The 19,251-nt window shown below is 45.7% G+C and overlaps 2 protein-coding genes across 3 annotated transcripts in view; one reads left to right on the top strand and one right to left on the bottom strand.

Annotated features, from left to right (window-relative positions):
• Window positions 1-270: 270 nt before the first annotated feature.
• Window positions 271-2,001, bottom strand: SCAND1 (SCAN domain containing 1). Its single transcript, XM_023220556.2, is given in 3 exon segments — window positions 271-986; window positions 1,095-1,132; window positions 1,134-2,001. Coding segments are annotated over 3 exon segments (729 nt in total). The 5' UTR covers window positions 1,230-2,001; the 3' UTR covers window positions 271-391.
• CNBD2 (cyclic nucleotide binding domain containing 2) overlaps window positions 977-19,251 on the top strand; it is a 74,311-nt gene continuing 56,036 nt past the window's right edge. Inside the window, exons 1-2 of one of the 2 annotated variants that reach the window (XM_023220554.2) lie at window positions 977-1,401; window positions 4,701-4,751. In XM_023220554.2, coding sequence (XP_023076322.1) covers window positions 1,228-1,401; window positions 4,701-4,751 — 225 coding nt within the window. In that variant the 5' untranslated portion in view covers window positions 977-1,227. Of the gene's footprint in view, window positions 1,402-4,700; window positions 4,752-16,502; window positions 16,554-19,251 lie in introns of those variants that run through there. The other variant, XM_023220555.1, reaches the window with a different exon arrangement.

The raw sequence follows: 19,251 nt of genomic DNA on the forward strand, positions 1-19,251 counted from the left end.
ATCCAGTTAAGTGAGCATTTAATAAAGCCAGCTATTTTGCGTGTAAGAAACCCAAGTGGGTCCTTGGGAGCCCAGGTGAAAAACTTCCCATATGTGGTAGAGGGGATAACCCAGTTTCAGACAACATCAAAAGATCCCACTATAGCCAACGAAGGCCTTATTGTTAGGGACTCCCAACTTCGTTTCGGCACCAGCCAGAAAGGCGGTGGTAAAAAGGCTTGGTAAAATAAACCCAATAAAGAACGAATGAAAGAGACACACCAGACCACAGGCGCTGCCAAAACTCATTTTTCATTAACATGGAGTGGGCTCCCAGGCTCAGGCCCCCGGACCCGATCATGGCCCTAGTCTACACAGAGCGCCCGGCCCTGGCCGCCCGCAGTTCCACCGCTCAACCGGTGATGCGCACATCCGTGCGGCGACGGATCCGCCGGGCCCGAGCCGCCTCGGGCAGGATGGCGAGCAGCTGCTCTTGCACCAGCATCTCCACGATCTGCTCCTTGGTGCGGATGTCAGGCCGCAGCCACTGGCGGGACAGCTCCCGCAGCTGCCGGAAAGCCTCCCGGGGACCCGCCGCGTCCTGGTAGCGGAACTGCCGGAAACGCTGGCGGAACGTCTCGGGGCCGAGTCTAGAACCGGCTGGGCCTGGTGGGGAGCGCGCTTCGGCTTCGGCCTGAGGCGCGACGCTCACGGGTGCTGGCCCGAGGGGCAACTCCCGGGCCGCGGAGGCCGCAGCCCGGGGCGTAGGGATGGCTTCGGGTACCGCGGCGTTGGGGCTGGAGGGCTCCGGGGCAGGCGGTGAGGCCTTCGGCAGCTTGGAGCCCACAGAGTTAAGCTCAGGGTCTGAGCTCGAACCGGCTCCTTCCGGTTTCTCCGGTGGCACCGCCGCGAGACTCCCAGTGGCCCCCAAGATCGGCTCCGTCGCCGCCATAACTCCAGCTCTGGGCGTCACTCTTTGTCCGGTAGCTGTGGGCTCAGCACTGCGTCTGCGCGCGGGCGGGGTGAGCAGGGAGACGTTTCCGGTTAAAGGGCAGAGCTCGCGCCACCCCTGAGGGAGGCTGACTCGGGACCCGCAGAGAGTGCGCGGAGCTTACCTGCACCAGCGAAGCGCCTGCGGCAGCCGGAAATAAAAAGTCTCTGGCTTCTCTGCGTCCACGTCGGAGCGCGAGCATCCGGAAGCCGCTTGCGGGCTCTCGGAAGCGGCGCCCTCTAGCGTTCTCGAGTCGCATGAGGCGGCTGCTGCCCTCGCAGTGCAAGAGGGCGAGCGGCGCGTGGCTTGGGCTTCTTCCGAATGGTGGCGTCTCTGAGCGCAAGTTCGAGGAGGAGTCGGAGGAGGAGCCTGAATGTTTCGAGGTAAACTTCAAGTCCCGGAACTTATTCTTGAGCCGCTTCGGTTTGCAGGTGACCTTTCCGTGCGGGCGCCCCTCCTGATTGACCCTGATGGGCTGTAACTGTGACAGCCCCTCCTTCGGGAATGATTAGGGTGACAGCTGGCCGGCGCTCGTCCGGGTGGCGCCCGGCCGGTGATCCGAACAGGGGAGCGGGACGGCGGTCGTTCTCTCGGGAAGGGCCCGGCTGGAGAAAGTCCTATCGCTTGGTCAGACTAGGAGGGCGATAGCACCCGCCTTACTGCGAGGATGACAAACTACAACACACCGTCTGGCGCGAAGGAAATGCTCCAGAACTCTTTGCTATTGTTATTTTTCGCGTGTCCTCCGAAACCAAGGGAAAGGAGGCTCTGTGGGTTCTGTTAACTTCAGGATTTAATAAGTGAATTGTAAATGCATTGCCCTTTATGGTGGCCGCTGGCCGCCTGAGTTGACTGAGCTCTTGCAACGGAGCTAGTTGATAACCCTCCAAATATAGCGAATTGAGATGTGCTTAATTATAAAATACGGGACTTAATACAAAAAAACTAATGTAAAATATCTCAATACTTTTTAATACTGATTACATGTTGTAATATGTTTTGCATATACTGGGTCAAATAAAATGTTATTAATTTCACCTGTGTTTTTACTTTTTAAATGCAGCTACTAAAAAACATTTAAATTGCATGTGCGGTTTACGTTATATTTCTGTTGAGCAGCCTTGGGTTAGAGGATTGGAGTGAGACTGCCTTTTGCCTTGGTGGAATCCCCTTTGATGGTACCCACCTCAGAGTTGCTGGGAGGATTAAATAAGTTAAGCCCTTGGAGAGAAAGGGCTTTTAAGAAGTTTGCTCTTGTTTTTATTAGGTAAACTGCTTGCTATCTCTGAGCTACCGTTTTCTTAACAGTAAAATGTGGATGTAATAGAACTTATCTCTCAGAGGTCATCAAGAATTCAATGAGATGATGCAGGTAGAAGCATGTGGCCCTGACAGCCCTCGGCCAGGTGGTTTTCTGTCTGATAGCTGACTCACAAATAATTGTTGTTGCTTTTTTCTTTTTTTTTGAGACTGAGTCCTCCGCCTACCGGGTTCAAGTGATTCTTCTGCCTCAGCCTCCCGAATAGCTGGGATTACAGGCGCCCACCACCACACCCGGCTAATATTTTGTATTTTTGGTAGAGATGGGGGTTCACCATGTTGGCCAGGCTAGTCTCAAACTCTTGACCTCAGGTGATTCACCCGCCTCAGCCTCCCAAAGTGCTGGGATTACAGGCGTGAGCCACCGCGCCTGGCCACAAATAGGGTTTGTATCCTCATTTTACAGAAGGGGAAACTGAGGCCCTGAAAGGACAGGGGCCTCATATGAAAGGTTTTGTATGACACTTGTAGTCCTTTTGAGCTCTGTGCAGGATGGAGGAGCATGTTTAACAACCATTAACACGCTGTTAGCCCTGATATAAAACTTGTCCCTACCGGGGGGCGGGCGAGGTGGCTCAAGCCTGTAATCCCAGCACTTTGGGAGGCCGAGATGGGTGGATCACGAGGTCAGGAGATCGAGACCATCCTGGCTAACACGGTGAAACCCTGTCTCTACTAAAAATACAAAAAACTAGCCGGGCGAGGTGGCGAGCGCCTGTAGTCCCAGCTACTCCGGAGGCTGAGGCAGGAGAATGGCATAAACCCGGGAGGCGGAGCTTGCAGTGAGCTGAGATCGCGCCACTGCACTCCAGCCTGGGCGACAGAGCAAGACTCTGTCTCAAAAAAAAAAAAAAAAAACTTGTCCCTACCATAGGATGTTTCCTTTGGATGGGTAGAAGTGGACGCTCATGAAATCATTTCCATAGCCTGAAAACCTTGAAAGTCATTGCAATGGGCCTTTAATGCTTTTTAGTTGCTGACATGTAAAAATTGGGAGATTTCACATGCAAATCTGGATTTCTGGTTTTTCCTGAAAAAAATGGAAGAGCTGGCCACACTGGACCCAAATTCCTGCCAGTCAATAATCAACTGACACTGAGTAGAGACGACTTCCTTTAGACAAGATACTCTGTCCCATGTGGTCTCAATCTCCACCATTCCCTATGGTTCTCTGAAATAGAATGTTGTTTGCATTTACTGTTGCTCTCAGGTTGTTGCTTTATTTAGAGCTGATATTTTTCTCTATTTTCTATTTAGAGGTGAGAAAGCAGGGCCCTAGTGTTTGTTATGCCTACTGGCTTCAAACCTTGACTTCTGTCTGGCCCCTTGGTAGTTGGGTTTGCTGCCCAGAGTGACCAACAGTGCTATTCCCTGTGTGGCAACAGGTACTCAGTTTCCAGGGCTAAAGGAGCACACTAAACCCTTCTGTGGAGGCAGGAGGTGCTAGACGTCTTCACTGCGGAGGGGACTTCAAGCTGAGACTCAAGAAGAAAATGGGTGGGGCTCAGGGACATTCCAGGTAGAAGTTACTGCCTGTACAAAGGCACATAGTGAGTAGGAGCAAAACTGTAGAAACTGCAGGCTATATGGGAAGGTGATTGGGATCTGGAGAAGGGGTGAGAGAGGTTGGAACACTGGTGGAGTTTAAATCATAAATGTCCTAGAATTCCATGTTTAAAATTTAGTTCTTGTCATGAAAGGGAATGAACTTTTGTGGCACCTGGAATATCATGAAATGTTATGTTAGATCTCTAGTTTATTTCTTCCATCCCTATTGAAATCGTGAATGATTAGAGATGGAAGGAGGGACCTGAGAGATCTATTAGAATCATTGAATGTTAGACTGGAGGGGGCCTTAGAAATTGAATTTTAAAATCCAGCCCTTTATGGGCCGGTAAGCCTGGTTTAAAGTGATTCAGCAGTAAATAATAAATAATGTGGAGGGAATAAATGAAACAAGATTGGCGCAGTAGTTGGCCGGGTGCAGTGGCTCATGCCTGTAATCCCAGCACTTTGGGAGACCTAGGTAGGCAGGTCACCTGAGCTCAGGAGTTCAAGACCAGCCTGGGCAACATGATGAAACCCCGTCTCTACTAAAAATACAAAAAAATTAGCCGGGCTTGGTGGCTCATGCCTGTAATCTCAGCACTTTGGAAGGCTGAAGTGGGCAGATCACTTGAAAGATTGGCAATATGTACACTCTACTTTTGTATGTGCTTGAAAATGTCTGTGACAAAAGTTAAAACATTTAGATTCCCAGAGTCTGAAAAAAAAATATGTAATGCCTCTTCTTTGAAAAGGGATGCAGTTATCTACTTTCATGTGATTTACATATATCCTTGAACCCTCCCAGGGGTCCCAGATTAAGTTTAAAATATACATTTATATTTCATTCTTTTGAATTTTACAGATTGAGAGGCCAAGATGCCAGAAGATGGATTGGTCCAAAATAAGAAAGCTAGTAAGTGATTCCATGAGGACAGAAATCTTTTGACTTTTAGCCCAAATTCTTATTACGCCTTTTTATCCCTAGATTGGGTGTTCACTTGGGAAGGGATCATAACTCATTCATCTCATATCACTTAGCTTCCAATACAAGGCCTGACTCCTAGCCAGCCTCAGTGTTGGTTAAAGGAAAGAGGACAAATGTGGATTGCAGACCATCCCTGGGAAGGCAGAGCTCTCATATGAGTCCCAGACTCTTTCAGAGACCTCAGTGCCTTTTGATGGCACTTTGTTGTTGAGGGTTGTGGAAAAGAAGCTTGGATACTTATTTTCTTCTTTATCAGAGCCATCGTACTGGAGAATACGTCTTTTAAAAAGCTTTTTATTGGCCAAGCACAATGGTTCATGCCTGTAATCCCAGCACTTTGGGAGGCCAAGGCAGGTGGATCACGAGGTCAGGAGTTTGAGACCAGCCTGCCCAATATAGTGAAATCCCATCTCTACTAAAAATACAAAAAATTAGCTGTGCGTGGTGACGGGTGCCTGTAATCCCAGCTACTTTGGAGGCTGAGGCAGGAGACTCACTTGAACCCGGGAGGCAGAGGTTGCAGTGAGCTGAGATCACGCCACTACACTCCAGCCCGGGTGACAGTATGAGACTCCATCTCAAAAAAATAATAAGTTTTTTATTTGGAAATAATTACAGATTCCTAGAAGGTTGCAAAAGTAGTTCAGAGAGGTTTCATGTACCCTTCACTCAGTTTTCCCTAATGGTAACATCTTGCATAGCTATAGTACAATATCAAAACCAGGAAATTGACATTGGTACAATCCACAAACTTTATTCACATTTTCCCAGTTTTACATACATGGATTTGTGTGTGTATGTGTGTGTGTAGGTCTATGCAATTTTATCATGTGTGGATTCGTGCATCTACTACCACAATCGCTAGAACTGTCTGATCACCACAAAAATCCCTCATGCTGTCTCTTTAGAATTGCATCCATTCATCTTCCCTTCCCCTATCCCTAACCACAGGCAACCACTGATCTATTCTCCATGCCTATAACTCTGTTATTTCAAAAATGTTACATACTTGCAATCATATAGTGTGTAATCATTTGGGCTTGGCTCTTTCCACTTGGCACAATTCCCTGGAGATTCACCCAAGTGGTTGCCGGTGTCAATAGTTTGTCCTTTTTATTGCTGAGTAGTAATCCATGGTATAGATGTACCATGGTATATTTAACCATCCGTTGAAGGACATTTGGGTTGTTTCCACCTTTGAGCTGTTACAAATAGAACTGCTATGAGTTATTTTATGATGTGGCCTTGGGTAATCATCTTTCTGAGCCTGGAAATAGTAACTACCACACAGGATGGCTCTGAATAGTCGATGAGGAGAAATATATGTAAGGGAACTGGTGCAGGGTTTGGCACAGAGTATATACTTAGTAATTTTTTTAAAACGATGGTTATGAAGAGAGAATACTTCCTTGAATGTGTAAGTTCTAGTATGTAGTATTTTTAAAAGGCATAGGCATTGATATTATTATTAGTGTATTAGTCTGTTCTCACGCTGCTAATAAAGACATACCCAAGACTGGGTAATTTATAAAGGAAAGAGGTTTAATGAACTCACAGCTCCACATGGCTAGGGAGGCCTCACAATCATGGTGGAAGACAAGGAGGAGCAAGTCACATCTTACATGGATGGCAGCAGGCAGAGAGAATGAGAACAAAGTGAAAGGGGGTTCCCCTTATAAAACCATCAGATCTTGTGAGACTTATTCACTACCATGAGAACAGTATGGGGGAACTGCCCCCATGATTGAATTATCTTCCACTGGGTCCTTCCCACACACGTGGGAATTATGAGAGCTACAATTCAAGATGAGATTTGGGTTCAGATACAGCCAAACCGTGTCAGTTAGTCATTCTTGAACATCTGTGTATGTGTGATACTTTATTTACAGATGAGAAATTAAGGTCTAGAGAGATTAATTAACTTTCCTAGATTCAGCCAGTCCATGGCAAGATTGGGATTCAAACCCACGTTTAACATAGACAGTAGGAACCATGGAAGGACTTAAAGCAGGGGAGGGATGTGATCAGATTTGTGTTTTAGGAGACTTAGTCTGGATGCACTGTAAAGAATATTGCTTTATTGCTGAACACTTAGAGTATTTCTGATTTTTCATTAAAATAATATGATAATCATATAGTGCTTAAAGCTTTTTCTGATTTCAAATTATAAGTGTCTTATTACTATCAAATCTATTTGGTTTCTGAGTTTGAAAAGGAAGCATTCTGATAGCAAGAGTTTGGATGGAAAGGGATACCAGTGGTTCCTTAAGCTATAATCCCAATAGAGGACTGATTGAAATATTTTGCTACATATTGCCACCTTTGTTTCTATAAACATGTGTTTGATTCATAGAACCTTAGGACAACCCCTTTAGTTCACAGATTGGCAAACTAAAGTTCAGAAAGTAGAAGTACTAGCCAGGGTAGAATCCAGGGCCCAGCAATGAATGAGAGTTGTAGTTGCTCTACATCCTCACCAGCACTTAGTATTTCATTTGACAGAGTCTGTCGCCCAGGCTCAATGTCATTAGTTATTCAGAAAATTCAGTGCAGTGTTGCAATCCTAGCTCACTGCAGCTTCAAACTCCTGGGTTCAAACTGTCCTGCCTCAGCTTCATGAGTAGCTAGGACGACAGGCACGTGCCACCACACCTCACTAATTTTGTGTGTGTGTGTGTTTTTGTAGATACAGGGTCTTGCTATGTTGCCCAGGCTGGCCTCAAACTGCTGGGCCCAAACAATCCTCCTGCCTTAGCCACCCAAAGTGCTGGGATTACAGCTGTGCCTGGCCCTACCTCTCACTTTCTCTGTCTGTATACTGCCATATGCCTCTTCCCTTCCCTTCTTTTCCCTTCTCTTCCCTCCTCTTCCCTCCTATCTTCTCCTCTCCTCTTCTCTCCCCTCCCCTCCCCTCCCCTCCCTTCCCCTTCCCCCACCTCCCTTCCCCTTCCTCTCTCCCCTCCGCCACCTCCCCTCCCCTCCCCTCCCCTTTTTCTTCCATCTTGCTCTGTCACCACCACCCCCTTTTCTTTCCTCTTGCTCTGTCACCCAGCTGGAGTGTGGTGGCGTCACTGCAACCTCTGCCTCCCAGGTTCAAACTATTCTCTTGCCCCAGCCTCTCGAGTAGCTGGGATTACAGGCGCCTGCCACCATACCCGGTTACTTTTTTGTATTTTTAGTAGAGACGGATTTTCACCATGTTCGCCAGGCTTGTCTCAAACTCCTGACCTCAGGTGATCCACCTGCCTCAGCCTCCCAAAATGCTGGGATTACAGACATGAGCCACCATGCCCGGCCTCTTGGCTCTTTTTAAATCATTCCCAACTCTTTCATTTGCTTTTTGCAGTCCTATCTTCTGTTCTCAGCAAGGCTAGCTTTTTGATGTTTCTGGAATGACCTTCCCTTCTGAGATGGTTATTTTTAAAATCCGTTCTTTCCTAAGCTCTGCCAGTGTCTTCTCTGGCTGTCTTGAGTGTCTTTGAACGATTACATCTTTGCCTTGATCGCTTGTTTTAAAGTTCATTAAGCCCTTTGACTTCTTTGTTCATGATTATCATCTGTTTCGTGTTAGCTTTTTTTCCTTCTTTTTCTTTTTTCTTTCTTTTTTTTTTTTTTTTTTTTGGTGATTGTCTTTCATCTGCCGTTTGTTTTTCCTGTTTCCTGCCTCCCTCTCCTGCTTTTTTCGGTAACATATTTGTATAAGTCTGGTGCTATTTCTTTTTTACTATAACTCCCCTTTAGATGAAGTGAATTCTTCTGAACCAGCTACTTGTGGGATTGTGTGTGGAGAAAGGACTAGAGTAGAATTCCAGGCTGGCAGGAATTCTCTTGGCTTCATAGTGAAGCTCCTTCTGACAGGTTTTGTGTGAGTATGTGAATTGGTTTAGCCCTTTCCTCTTCCGATCAGTTGGAGCTTGGCAGCTGCGGGGCTCTAAAAATGGAACATCTGTGTGTTTCCCTGGTCACCCCACTCCCCTACTTCTCCTTGGTGCCAGTGGGACCAGAGAGGCTCCCGGAGCCAGCCGGTCCATCACCATCCCAATATTCTACTGAAGGTGTGGTGAGTTGTGCCCTCAAGGTGCAGCCCCCTTTTTTGGAGAACTTCGAGTTTTGCCAGCTCTCCCTGAGGCCTGCAGCCATAGCGTTCTCTACTGGCATTAACCTTCTGGATCTTCTCAGTACCCCTCATTGCCGCACAGGCTGATGTGATAGCTTGCAACTCTCAGCACCATCACCCGTCACACTCTGGCCACTGGAGTGCTTAACCCAGAAAGGCTGGGAAGTTAATGCCTCCAGGAGTAGCTCTCAAGTGGACACTTATGAGGCACGCTCCCTGCATTCTTACTAGGGTCCCCAGGACATTGGAGCCCCACTGGCCCACAGGGGTGACATGTTCTTGCACCTCTGTCAAAAAATAAAAATTTATAGAAGAGCCTATGATTATTCTCTTTAGCTGTGTTAACATAATGAATTATGTTTATATAATTAACCATCTTTGCACTCCCGGAATGATGTGTTATTTTTACAGGTACTACTGAATTCTATTTGCTTATATTTTAAGATTTTAAAAACAATATTTATAAATGAGATGAATCTGTAGTTTTCTGTTTTAGTGCAACCTCTATTAGGTTTTAGTGTCAGTATTCTCACTTCATTACAATAATTTGGTAGTTTTCCTTCTTTTTAGGCTCTGGAACAGTTGAAGAAACATTGAGATTATTTGGAGTTGCCTATAAAACCTTTAGGACCTGGTGCTTTTTTCTTTTTAGGTGGTGGTGGTGGTGAGAGACCTCTTTTACAGCTTCTCTACTTCTATGACAATTAGTCTGTTTAGGCTGGACATAGTGGCTCACACCTGTAATCCCAGCACTTTGAGAGGCTGAAGTGGGAGGACTGCTTGAGCCCAGGAGTTCAAGACCAACCTGGGCAACATAGTGAGACCATATCTCTACAAATTAAAAAATTAGTTAGTCATGGTGGTGCACACCTGTAGTCCCAACTACTTGGGAGGCTGAGGTGGGAGGATCACCTGAGTCTGGGGAGGTAGAGGCTGCAGTGAGCCGTGATCATGCCACTGCACTCTGGCCTAGGGGATAGAGTGAGACCTTGTCTCCAAAGTGAAAAAAAAAAAAAAAAAAAGGAAAGAAAATCAGAAAATTAGTCTACTTAAATGGTTTCGGCAGGTCACGGTGGCTCATGTCCCTTGACCTCAGGAGACCAAGGTGGGCGGATGACTTAAGGTCAGGAGTTGGAGACCAGCCTGGCCAACATGGTGAAATGCTATCTTTACTAAAAATACAAAAATCAGACAGGCACGATGGTAGGTACCTATAATCCCAGCTACTCAGGAGGCTGACACAGGAGAATTGCTTGAACCCGGGAGGCAGAGGTTGCGGTGAGCCAGGATCGTGCCACTGCACTCCAGCCTGGGCAACAGAGAGAGACTCTGTCTCAAAAATAAATAAATAAATATGTAAATAGTTTCTATTAGGGTCACTTTGGTAAATAATTTTTTCCTAAAAGATTATTCATAAAAATCTAGTATTTAAGTTTAAAAGACTAATTCAAATTCCTAAAAAAAAAAAAAAACAAAAACCTCAGTTGAAATATGTCTGTAGGCTAGCTATGGCCTGTGAACTGCCATTTTGCAACCACTAGATAGAGAATTTTCGACCTGAAAGAGGCCCTGTGGATCCTATACTGGGGGTTGCAACAGGTAACATGCCTGGCAGATGACTTACTTGTGTGAGGTAAAGACTTTAGTGAATTAGAGAGCCAATACCTCAACTAAAGACAAGCAAGTTAATTTTAAACAATATTTAAACCAAAACACTATGCAGGTCAAATAAAACTGTCTGCAAGTTCACTTGGCACATCATGTGCCATAGCTCGTTTGTGGCCTCTGCCAGCCAAGCCTCCTTCCTCATGACCACACCTCCTGAACATCTCACATTTTAGCTATGTCTCATGCTGTCCGAATAGACCCTGCCCTTTCTTCATATATCTTTTTTTTTTTTTTTTTTTTGAGATGGAGTTTGCTGTTGTTGCCCAGGCTGGAGTGTAATGGCGTGATCTCGGCTCACTGCAACTTTCGCCTCCTGGGTTCAAGCCATTCTCCTGCCCCAGTCTCCCAAATAACTGGGACTATAGGCATGTACCACCATGCCCGGCTAATTTTTTATTTTTAGTAGAGATGTTCTCCATGTTGGTCAGGTTGGTCTCAAACTCCCAACCACGGAGTCTATCTCTGTCACCCAGTCTGGAATGCAGTGGCTCAATCTTGGCTCACTGCAACCTCTGCCTCCTGGGTTCAAGCGATTCTCCTTCCTCAGCCTCCTGAGTGGCTGGAACTACAGGCACCCGCCACCATGCCTGGCAAATTTTTTTTTTTTTTTTTTTGTATTTTTGTAGTGACAGGGTTTCACCGTGTTAGCCAGGATGGTCTCAATCTCCTGACCTCATGATCCACCCACCTCAGCTTCCCAAAGTGCTGGGATTACAGGCGTGAGCCATCACACCTGACCACCTCTTGATGATATATCTTTCTTTTTTTTTCTTTTTTTAGAGATGGAGTCTCACTGTGTCGCCAGGCTGGAGTGCAGTGCTGCCATCTCGGCTCGCTGCAACCTCTGCCTCCCAGGTTCAAGCAACTCTCCTGCCTCAGCCTCCCAAGTAGCTGGGACTAGACGTGCCCACTACCAAGCCCAGCTAATTTTTGTATTTTTAGTAGATACAGGGTTTCATCATGTTGGCCAGGCTGGTCTCAATCTCTTGACTTTGTGATCTTCCTGCCTTGGTCTCCCAAAGTGCTGGGATTACAGATGTGAGCCACCGCTCCTGGCCTCATATATCTTTCATAGCTTTATTATAGCAAGACTTCCTGTGAGCATTTTACTTCCCCACCATATTGTGAACTCCTGGTAAGCAGGGACCATGTCTTATTCACCTTTATATACGTTATAAACATTTGTTGTATAACTTTTATAATCAGCAAAACAATAAGAATTTTTTTTTTTTTTTTGAGATGGAGTTCTCACTCTGTCACCTAGGCTTGAGTGCAATGGCGCAATCTCTCACCTAGGCTTGAGTGCAATGGCTTGCTGCAACCTCTGCCTCCTGGGCTCAGATGATGCTGCCGCCTCAGCCTCCCAAGTAGCTGAGATTACAGGTGCATGCCCCCACACGGGGCTAGTTTTTGTAATTTTAGTAGAGACGGGGTTTCACCATGTTGGCCCGGCTGGCCTTGAACTCCTGACCTCAGGCGATCCACCCGCATCAGCCTCTCAAAGCGTTGGAATTACAGGTGTGAGCCACCATGCTTGACCGAATCTTTTCATCTTGAAAATAAATTATTTGTGGAATTGAATCGAACTCCATTTTATACATTATGAAAATAAGGCCCCAAGTAGTTAAGTGACTTCCCTAAGATCCCATAGGAATAGGACCAGTGCTCTTTTTGGCATTCTACCCTGTAATAGTTCCAGTTATGAAATCAGGAACTGTAATATAAATGAAACTTTCTTAATTTCTAGAACTGACTTTAATGTCTGACTCTGAATCCCCAGCCTGCCTTCTTGCAGATAATTTAATTTAGGATGTCTTCAGGTAAATTGAGATCCAGTCCAGTGATTTTGAGTGGATATAATTTCAGGCTTATTGATTCATCTTGGGCCCGTTCAAAGCTCTCTAAACTTCCTACCTCTTCTTGCCCAAAGCTGATCTAATTCCTAGAGAAATTGTACAACCACAGCTGGCAAGAGGTGAGGTTGGCAGTAATCATTTTTGGAGTCTCATCAGGTCTTAACTGGCATCATCTGAGGCCTCTTGTGAGCCTGGATACTTTCCTTGTCACTCTTGGATCCTTAGGCAGTTTAGAGGACGGATGGGACACCCCTCCTGCCTATAGCCATCTCCTACCATCTCTCTTGCCTTCTCCAGGTCCAGTTGTTTCTTTCAGAAGCCCCCTAAACTTTTGAAGGGGATCTTCTTATATTTCCTTCCTTAAAACTAGGTCTGCAGTGGGGGAGGCAAAAACTCCATACCTCATCTCTCTCTCTCTTTTTCTAAAACTTTCTCTTCTTTCTCTCCCTAAATTCTTTACCTCTTTTCTCAGGGTATGGGGAAAAAACCGTTCTGTCCCTTCTCACCTCTGTGTGTGATTACTGCCCCACCCCAAGAGTGGCCTTTGTCTTTCTTCTCAGTTGACCAGCTGTCTTTGCTGCACTCAGTGCCTTTCTGTCTACCTATCAGTTGGAAGAGGGTTGACAGATACACCCCACGGGATAGGAATGGCAGAGCAGGTGATGCTGGAAATCAAGAGTTTTCAGGCCGGGTGCAGTGGCTCACGCCTGTAAACCCAGCACTTTGGGAGGTCAAGGCAGGTGCATCACGAGGTCGGGAGATCGAGACCATCCTGGCTAACACGGTGAAACCCTGTCTCTACTAAAAATACAAAAAAAATTAGCTGGGTGTGGTGGCGGGTGCCTGTAGTCCCAGCTACTCGGGAGGCTGAGGCAGGAGAATGGCGTGAACCCAGGAGGCGGAGCTTGCAGTGAGCTGAGATCGCGCCACTGCACTCCAGCCTGGGCAACAGAGCGAGACTCCATCTCAAAAACTAATTAAAAAAAAAAAAGAAAGAAAGAAATCACAGTTTTCTACTGAGGATCCTGGTGAAAGAGCAAATTGAGATACTTAATTGTCATCTTTAATAGAAAAAAACGCTTTAGAGCCTATATTTTTCTGTACCTTTAGAAAGACCCCAGAGATTTGAGTTGTAGTCACCAAGTTCCATTCAATATTTGATACTTGATTTAGGTGAGGTCTTCTGTTTTGCTGTTTTTTTTTTTTTTTTTTTTTTTTTTTGAGACGGAGTCTAGCTCTGTCGCCCAGGCTGGAGTGCAGTGGCGCGATCTCGGCTCACTGCAAGCTCCGCCTCCCGGGTTTACACCATTCTCCTGCCTCAGCCTCCTGAGTAGCTGGGACTACAGGCGCCCGCCATCTCGCCCGGCTAGTTTTTTGTATTTTTTAGTAGAGACGGGGTTTCACCGTGTAGATCAGGATGGTCTCGATCTCCTGACCTCGTGATCCGCCCGTCTCGGCCTCCCAAAGTGCTGGGATTACAGGCTTGAGCCACCGCGCCCGGCCTGAGTTTTTTTAATTGTCCTGATTTAACCACACTTATGGGGCAGTACTTTGCACTCACATTCCATGGCCTCCAAGTTGTAAGTCTCAGAGTGGTCACTGGCCTAAGGTGACCATGATGAATGAACCTACTCCCAGCCTAGAAGCCTCCCACTGTAACCAAGTACACCCATTTTTCTGTGAGAGAGAGAATGAGTTATCTTTTTAAATCAACTTTTTCCTCTTCTTTCTCTTCATCTTTTTCTTCTGTTCCCCACTTCCTACTTAGCTGATTAGAAATGCAGTTATAACCTTTGCTTTCACCAGACACTCCTACAGGGCAAGTGTATTTGTGTGCTTACTAAACAGCTCCAGAGTAGAAACCTCTCCTACCAGATTGCCTTGAGAGACAATAGTCAATTTACAAACAAAAGTATGCCTGCCAGGTAACTCTGCCCCACCTGGAGAGTATCTCAGTATCTCCAGACAAGGCCACTTGACAACTTAGTTCTGCCCAAGATGGTGTCAGCTGACCAGGTGGTAGATAGGGCATCAAAGTGAGTCATGCAGACTCCCACCTGCTCATTCCCCAGTCTGCATGCCAGTTATGCCAAATCCCCTCCCCGCCCCGCTTTTTTTTTTTTTTTTTAGGCAGATTCTCGCTCTGTCATCCAGGCTGGAGTGCAGTGGCGCTTACTGCCACCTCTGCCTCCTGGGTTCAAGTGATTCTCTTGCCTCAGACTCATGAGTAGCTGGGATTACAGGTGCATGCTACTACGCCCAGCTAATTTTTGTATTTTTAGTAAAGACAGGGATTCACCATGTTGGTCAGTCTAGTCTCGAACTCCTGACCGTGTGATTTGCCCACCTGGGCCTCCTAAAGGGCTGGTGTTACAGGTGTGAGCCACCGAGCCCGGGCCCCAAGTCCCCTTTAAAAGCCCCCACTCTCTGCTCCAAAAGTAAAGAGAGACTCTAAGGCAGGAAGCCTATACTGTTCCCCTTAAGCTAACTTTGGAATCAAAAGTCACTTTGTTTATACCAGACCTTGCTTTGTTTTTTTGTTTTCCAGGTGAAATATCTCTCTGTCACCCAAGCTGGAGTGCAGTGGCACAATCTCGGGCTCACTGCAACCTCTACATCCCGGGTTCAAGTGATTCTCCCACTTCAGCCTCCTGAGTAGCTGGGATTACAGGTGCCCACCACCTCACCCAGCTAATTTTTTTGTATTTTTAGTAGAAATGGGGTCTTACCATGTTGGCCAGGCTGGACCAGACCTTGCTTCTCTTAATTGGATGCTATAAATGAAGAGCAAGTGTATCTGAAATTTAGCTATACTGCTTTCTTTTCTTTCTTTCTTTCTTTTTTTTTTAAAAAAGGCCCTGGCCAGGAGTGTTGATTTACGCCTGTAATCCCAGCACTTTGGGAGGCTGAGGCAGGTGGATCACTTAAGGTCAGGAGCTTGAGACCAGCCTGGGCAACATGGTGAAACCCTGTCTCTACTAAAAATACAAAAATCAGCTGGGGCATGGTGGCACACGCCTGTAATCCCCACTACTTGGGCTGCTGAGGCAGGAGAATCACTTGAACCTGGGAGGCAGAGGTTGCAGTGAGCTGAGATCGGGCCACTGCACTCCATCCTGGGAACAAACTGAGACAGTGTCTCAAAAAAAAAAAAAAAAAAAACCCTATCTTTGCAGGACAGGTGAGCCCCCAAATTGAGACTTAGCTCAGAAGAGTTCTTGGCTTTGCCCAAGGAAGGAATTCAAGGGTGAGCAATCTTTTATTGAATAGTGCTTCTCCTTGTGGAGCAGGGCTAACTCATAGGCAGTGAATCCAGAATCAGCATCCATTGTATGGGATGTTGGCAACTGTGTTTTTATACTCACCTCTAATCCCTTCTCAGCTTTTTGGCTAAGATCAAGTGTAGTATACTCATTCCTACCCACTTTCAATCACATGCAAATTAAGGGGCAGATTAATGCAAATTGAGGGGTGGGTTTTTAGAGCTTTCTAGGAAAGAAGTGGCAACTTCTTGGTCATTGCCAAGACACTTGTAAACAGTCATGGAACTGGTGGGAGTGTCTTACACTAATGAGGGCTGGGGACAGCTAGGGGGTCCTAGATCCTGTTTTGGTCAGCAGGGTTGTGACCAGAAAACAAGTCCTGCATTCTCCTATCTCACCAGGACTCTGGCAGCCATTTAGCTACTTTGAGCCCCAGTCTCCTATGTATGGAGTTGGGTAAAAGTTTGGGTGGTTGTGAGGATTAGCTGAGATAATGCCTGTGAGTATCCAATAAATGTTAGACTCCCACATTCCAATCCCTGTGCCCCCTGCCTCCAGAATCTTTCATTGTGACCTTAGGAGATTCTGAGAATGATATTCTCAGAGCAGGGCTTCCAGCAGCTAATGGTATGGTGGGAGGAGTGGAGTGCAGCTCTTGCCTTGTGACTAAGGAAATCTATTTGTTTCTAGTATTATTGGATTCTTGGGGAAGATTTTGTAGTCCTCCCCTTGAAAGGCAAAGGGGCTAGTTGTGCCATTTGCCCTCCCAGGAACCATGAGGAGATACATGGTAACTTATGCCTGGCAGCTCCCGAAGAAGGAACTGGTGAGGAGGGGCAAGGGCCCTGGGAGGGAAGAGCAGAAAATTGAACAGACAGGTGTTTTGAGGAAGGTAGATGCAGGTATAGGAGGGGGTCTTGGATAAATGGTGGTTATCCTGTATCTTTTGGAGTCACAGCATGGCACAAAGGAGGGACCGGATCCCTGTCCTGTAGCCTACCAGCCCCCAACACTGGGCAAGCCATAGGCCACACTCAGAGCCACTGAGTCCTGTTCTGTGCCCACTCTTCCTGCTATTATGAGATCCAGAGAGAACAAGGCAGGGTAGCAACATAGAGTCATAGGTTAAGCTTGTGAACTCTGGAGCCAGACCACCTGGGTTTAAATCCCCATCACCTATTAGTCATGTGACACTAGGCAAGTTGCTTGGTTTGCTGTGCCTTTATTTTCTCCTGTAAAGTGAGTGATAATATTAGTACCTACTGTGTACATTGACTGATTAAATGATTTACATATTAGAATAGTGCTTTGGATAATGCCTGACAATAGTAAATTGTACTCAATAAGTATTAATTTTATTCATAAAGTACCTTTGCCCATATTTCCATAGATACCTAATTTTTTTTTTTTTTTTGAGACGAAGTCTGGCTCTGTTGCCCAGGCTGGAATGCGGTGGCCGGATCTCAGCTAACTGCAAGCTCTGCCTCCCAGGTTTACGCCATTCTTCTGCCTCAGCCTCCCAAGTAGCTGGGACTACAGGCGCCTGCCTCGTCGCCTGGCTAGTTTTTTGTATTCTTTAGTAGAGACGGGGTTTCACCGTCTTAAGCCAGGATGGTCTTAATCTCCTGACCTTGTGATCCGCCCGTCTCGGCCTCCCAAAGTGCTGGGATTACAGGCTTGAGCCACCGCGCCTGGCCGATACCTAATTTTTAAGAAATACAACATTACAGGTGCGGGGAAAGCTCTTTACCATCCCATGCCCCTTTATTTCTCTTTACTAGTAACCACTTTCCTGAAGTTGGTGTCACCCTATTTATATTTTTATATATTATCACATGTGTATATATCCATAAGCAATATATAGTATGTGGCACACTTTTAAAAAATGATACCATAAATAGCATCATAGTTCTTTTTTCCCTACTCAAATTCATTTCAGCTTTATCCACATTGACACACACAGACTTAGTGCTATGTTCAATCCTGTGGCTGTACCGTAATGTATTGATCCTTTCAATCCCTACTAATGGACACTTGTTTTTAGCCATTCATTGTTACACACAATGTTGCCATGATTACCCTCATGGCTATCCCCTTGTACATGTATGTTTCTCTGAAGAGGACACATAAAGTACATACAATTCCTCCATTGTGAAGTACACACGTCCTCAACTTTATATAATGTTGCCAAATTGCTCTTCAACATGGTTGTACCATGTTTTCCAGTTCCCAGTGATAAGTGCAAAATAGTACCTTGTTATTACTCTAATTTCCATTTCCATTATTTCTAGCAGTGTTAAGAATGGTTTCACAATTTGGCTGGGGCATGGAGGCTCATGCCTGTAATCCCAGCACTTTGGGAGGCTGAGGCAGAAGGATCACTTGAAGCCAGAGTTGGAAACCAGCCTGGGCAACAAAGTGAAATCCCCTTTTTACAAAAAATATAAATATAAATACAAATGAATAAAAACAATCTTTTCACAATTTATAGGTAATTTGAACTTTCCCTTTGAATTACCTTTGCTCATTTTGCTATTGGGTTATTTGTATTTTTCTTTTGATTTGTAGGATTACAAAAAATAAATTTTGGATCATAATCCTTTGTTGATTATATACATAGCAAGTATATTTTTCCAGTCTTCAGTTTGTCATCTCACTTTGTTTATGATATACTTTAAAAAGAATATTCTCTTTTTTCCTTTTTTTGTTTTTATTTATTTTTTATTTTTTATTTTTTTTTGAGACAGAGTCTCAATCTATTGCCCAGGCTGGAGTGCAGTGGCACAATTTCAGCTCACTGCAACTTCCACCTCCCAGGTTCAAGCGATTCTGGTGCCTCAGCCTCCCGAGTAGCTGGGATTATAGGCACCCACCACCACACCTGGCTAATTTTTGTTTTTTTAGAACAGATGGGATTTCACCATGTTGGCCAGGCTAGTCTCAAACTCCTGGTCTCAAGCGATCAGCCCACCTTGGCCTCCCAAAGTGCTAGGATTACAGGCATAAGCCATGGTGCCAGAGCTGTTTTTTTTGTTTTTTGTTTCTTTGTTGTTGTTGTTGTTGCAGGGTCTTGCTCTGTTACCCAGGCTGGAGTGCAGTGGCGCGATCATAGCTCATTGCAACCTTGAACTCTTGGGCTCAAGCAATCCTCCTGCCTCAGTCTCCCAAGTAGCTGGGACTACAGGCGAGTGCCACTGTGCCTAGTTAACAATGTACTTTTCAACAGAAGTTAGTAAACAGAGACTTTTATTTATTTTTTGCATTTTTTCTAACCCCTCCCCAAACTAAAGTTTTTGCACATTTTATTGGAAAATTTTCAAGCATAGAAGTTGAAATATTTTACATATATATGTATATGTATCATCCTCTAGATCTGTCATTCACCATTTTGCTGTATTGGCTTTATGTATTTTTTTTTCTTTTTTTTTTTTTTTTTTGGCGGGGTTTCCCCCTTTTGCCCCCGCTGGGGGGGGGGGGGGGGGCTCGTCGCCCTCCCCCCCGCTCCCCGGCAGGGGTGTTCTGCC

Source organism: Piliocolobus tephrosceles, chromosome 20 (genome assembly GCF_002776525.5).
Source record: "Piliocolobus tephrosceles isolate RC106 chromosome 20, ASM277652v3, whole genome shotgun sequence".
NCBI classification, from domain to species: domain Eukaryota; kingdom Metazoa; phylum Chordata; class Mammalia; order Primates; family Cercopithecidae; genus Piliocolobus; species Piliocolobus tephrosceles.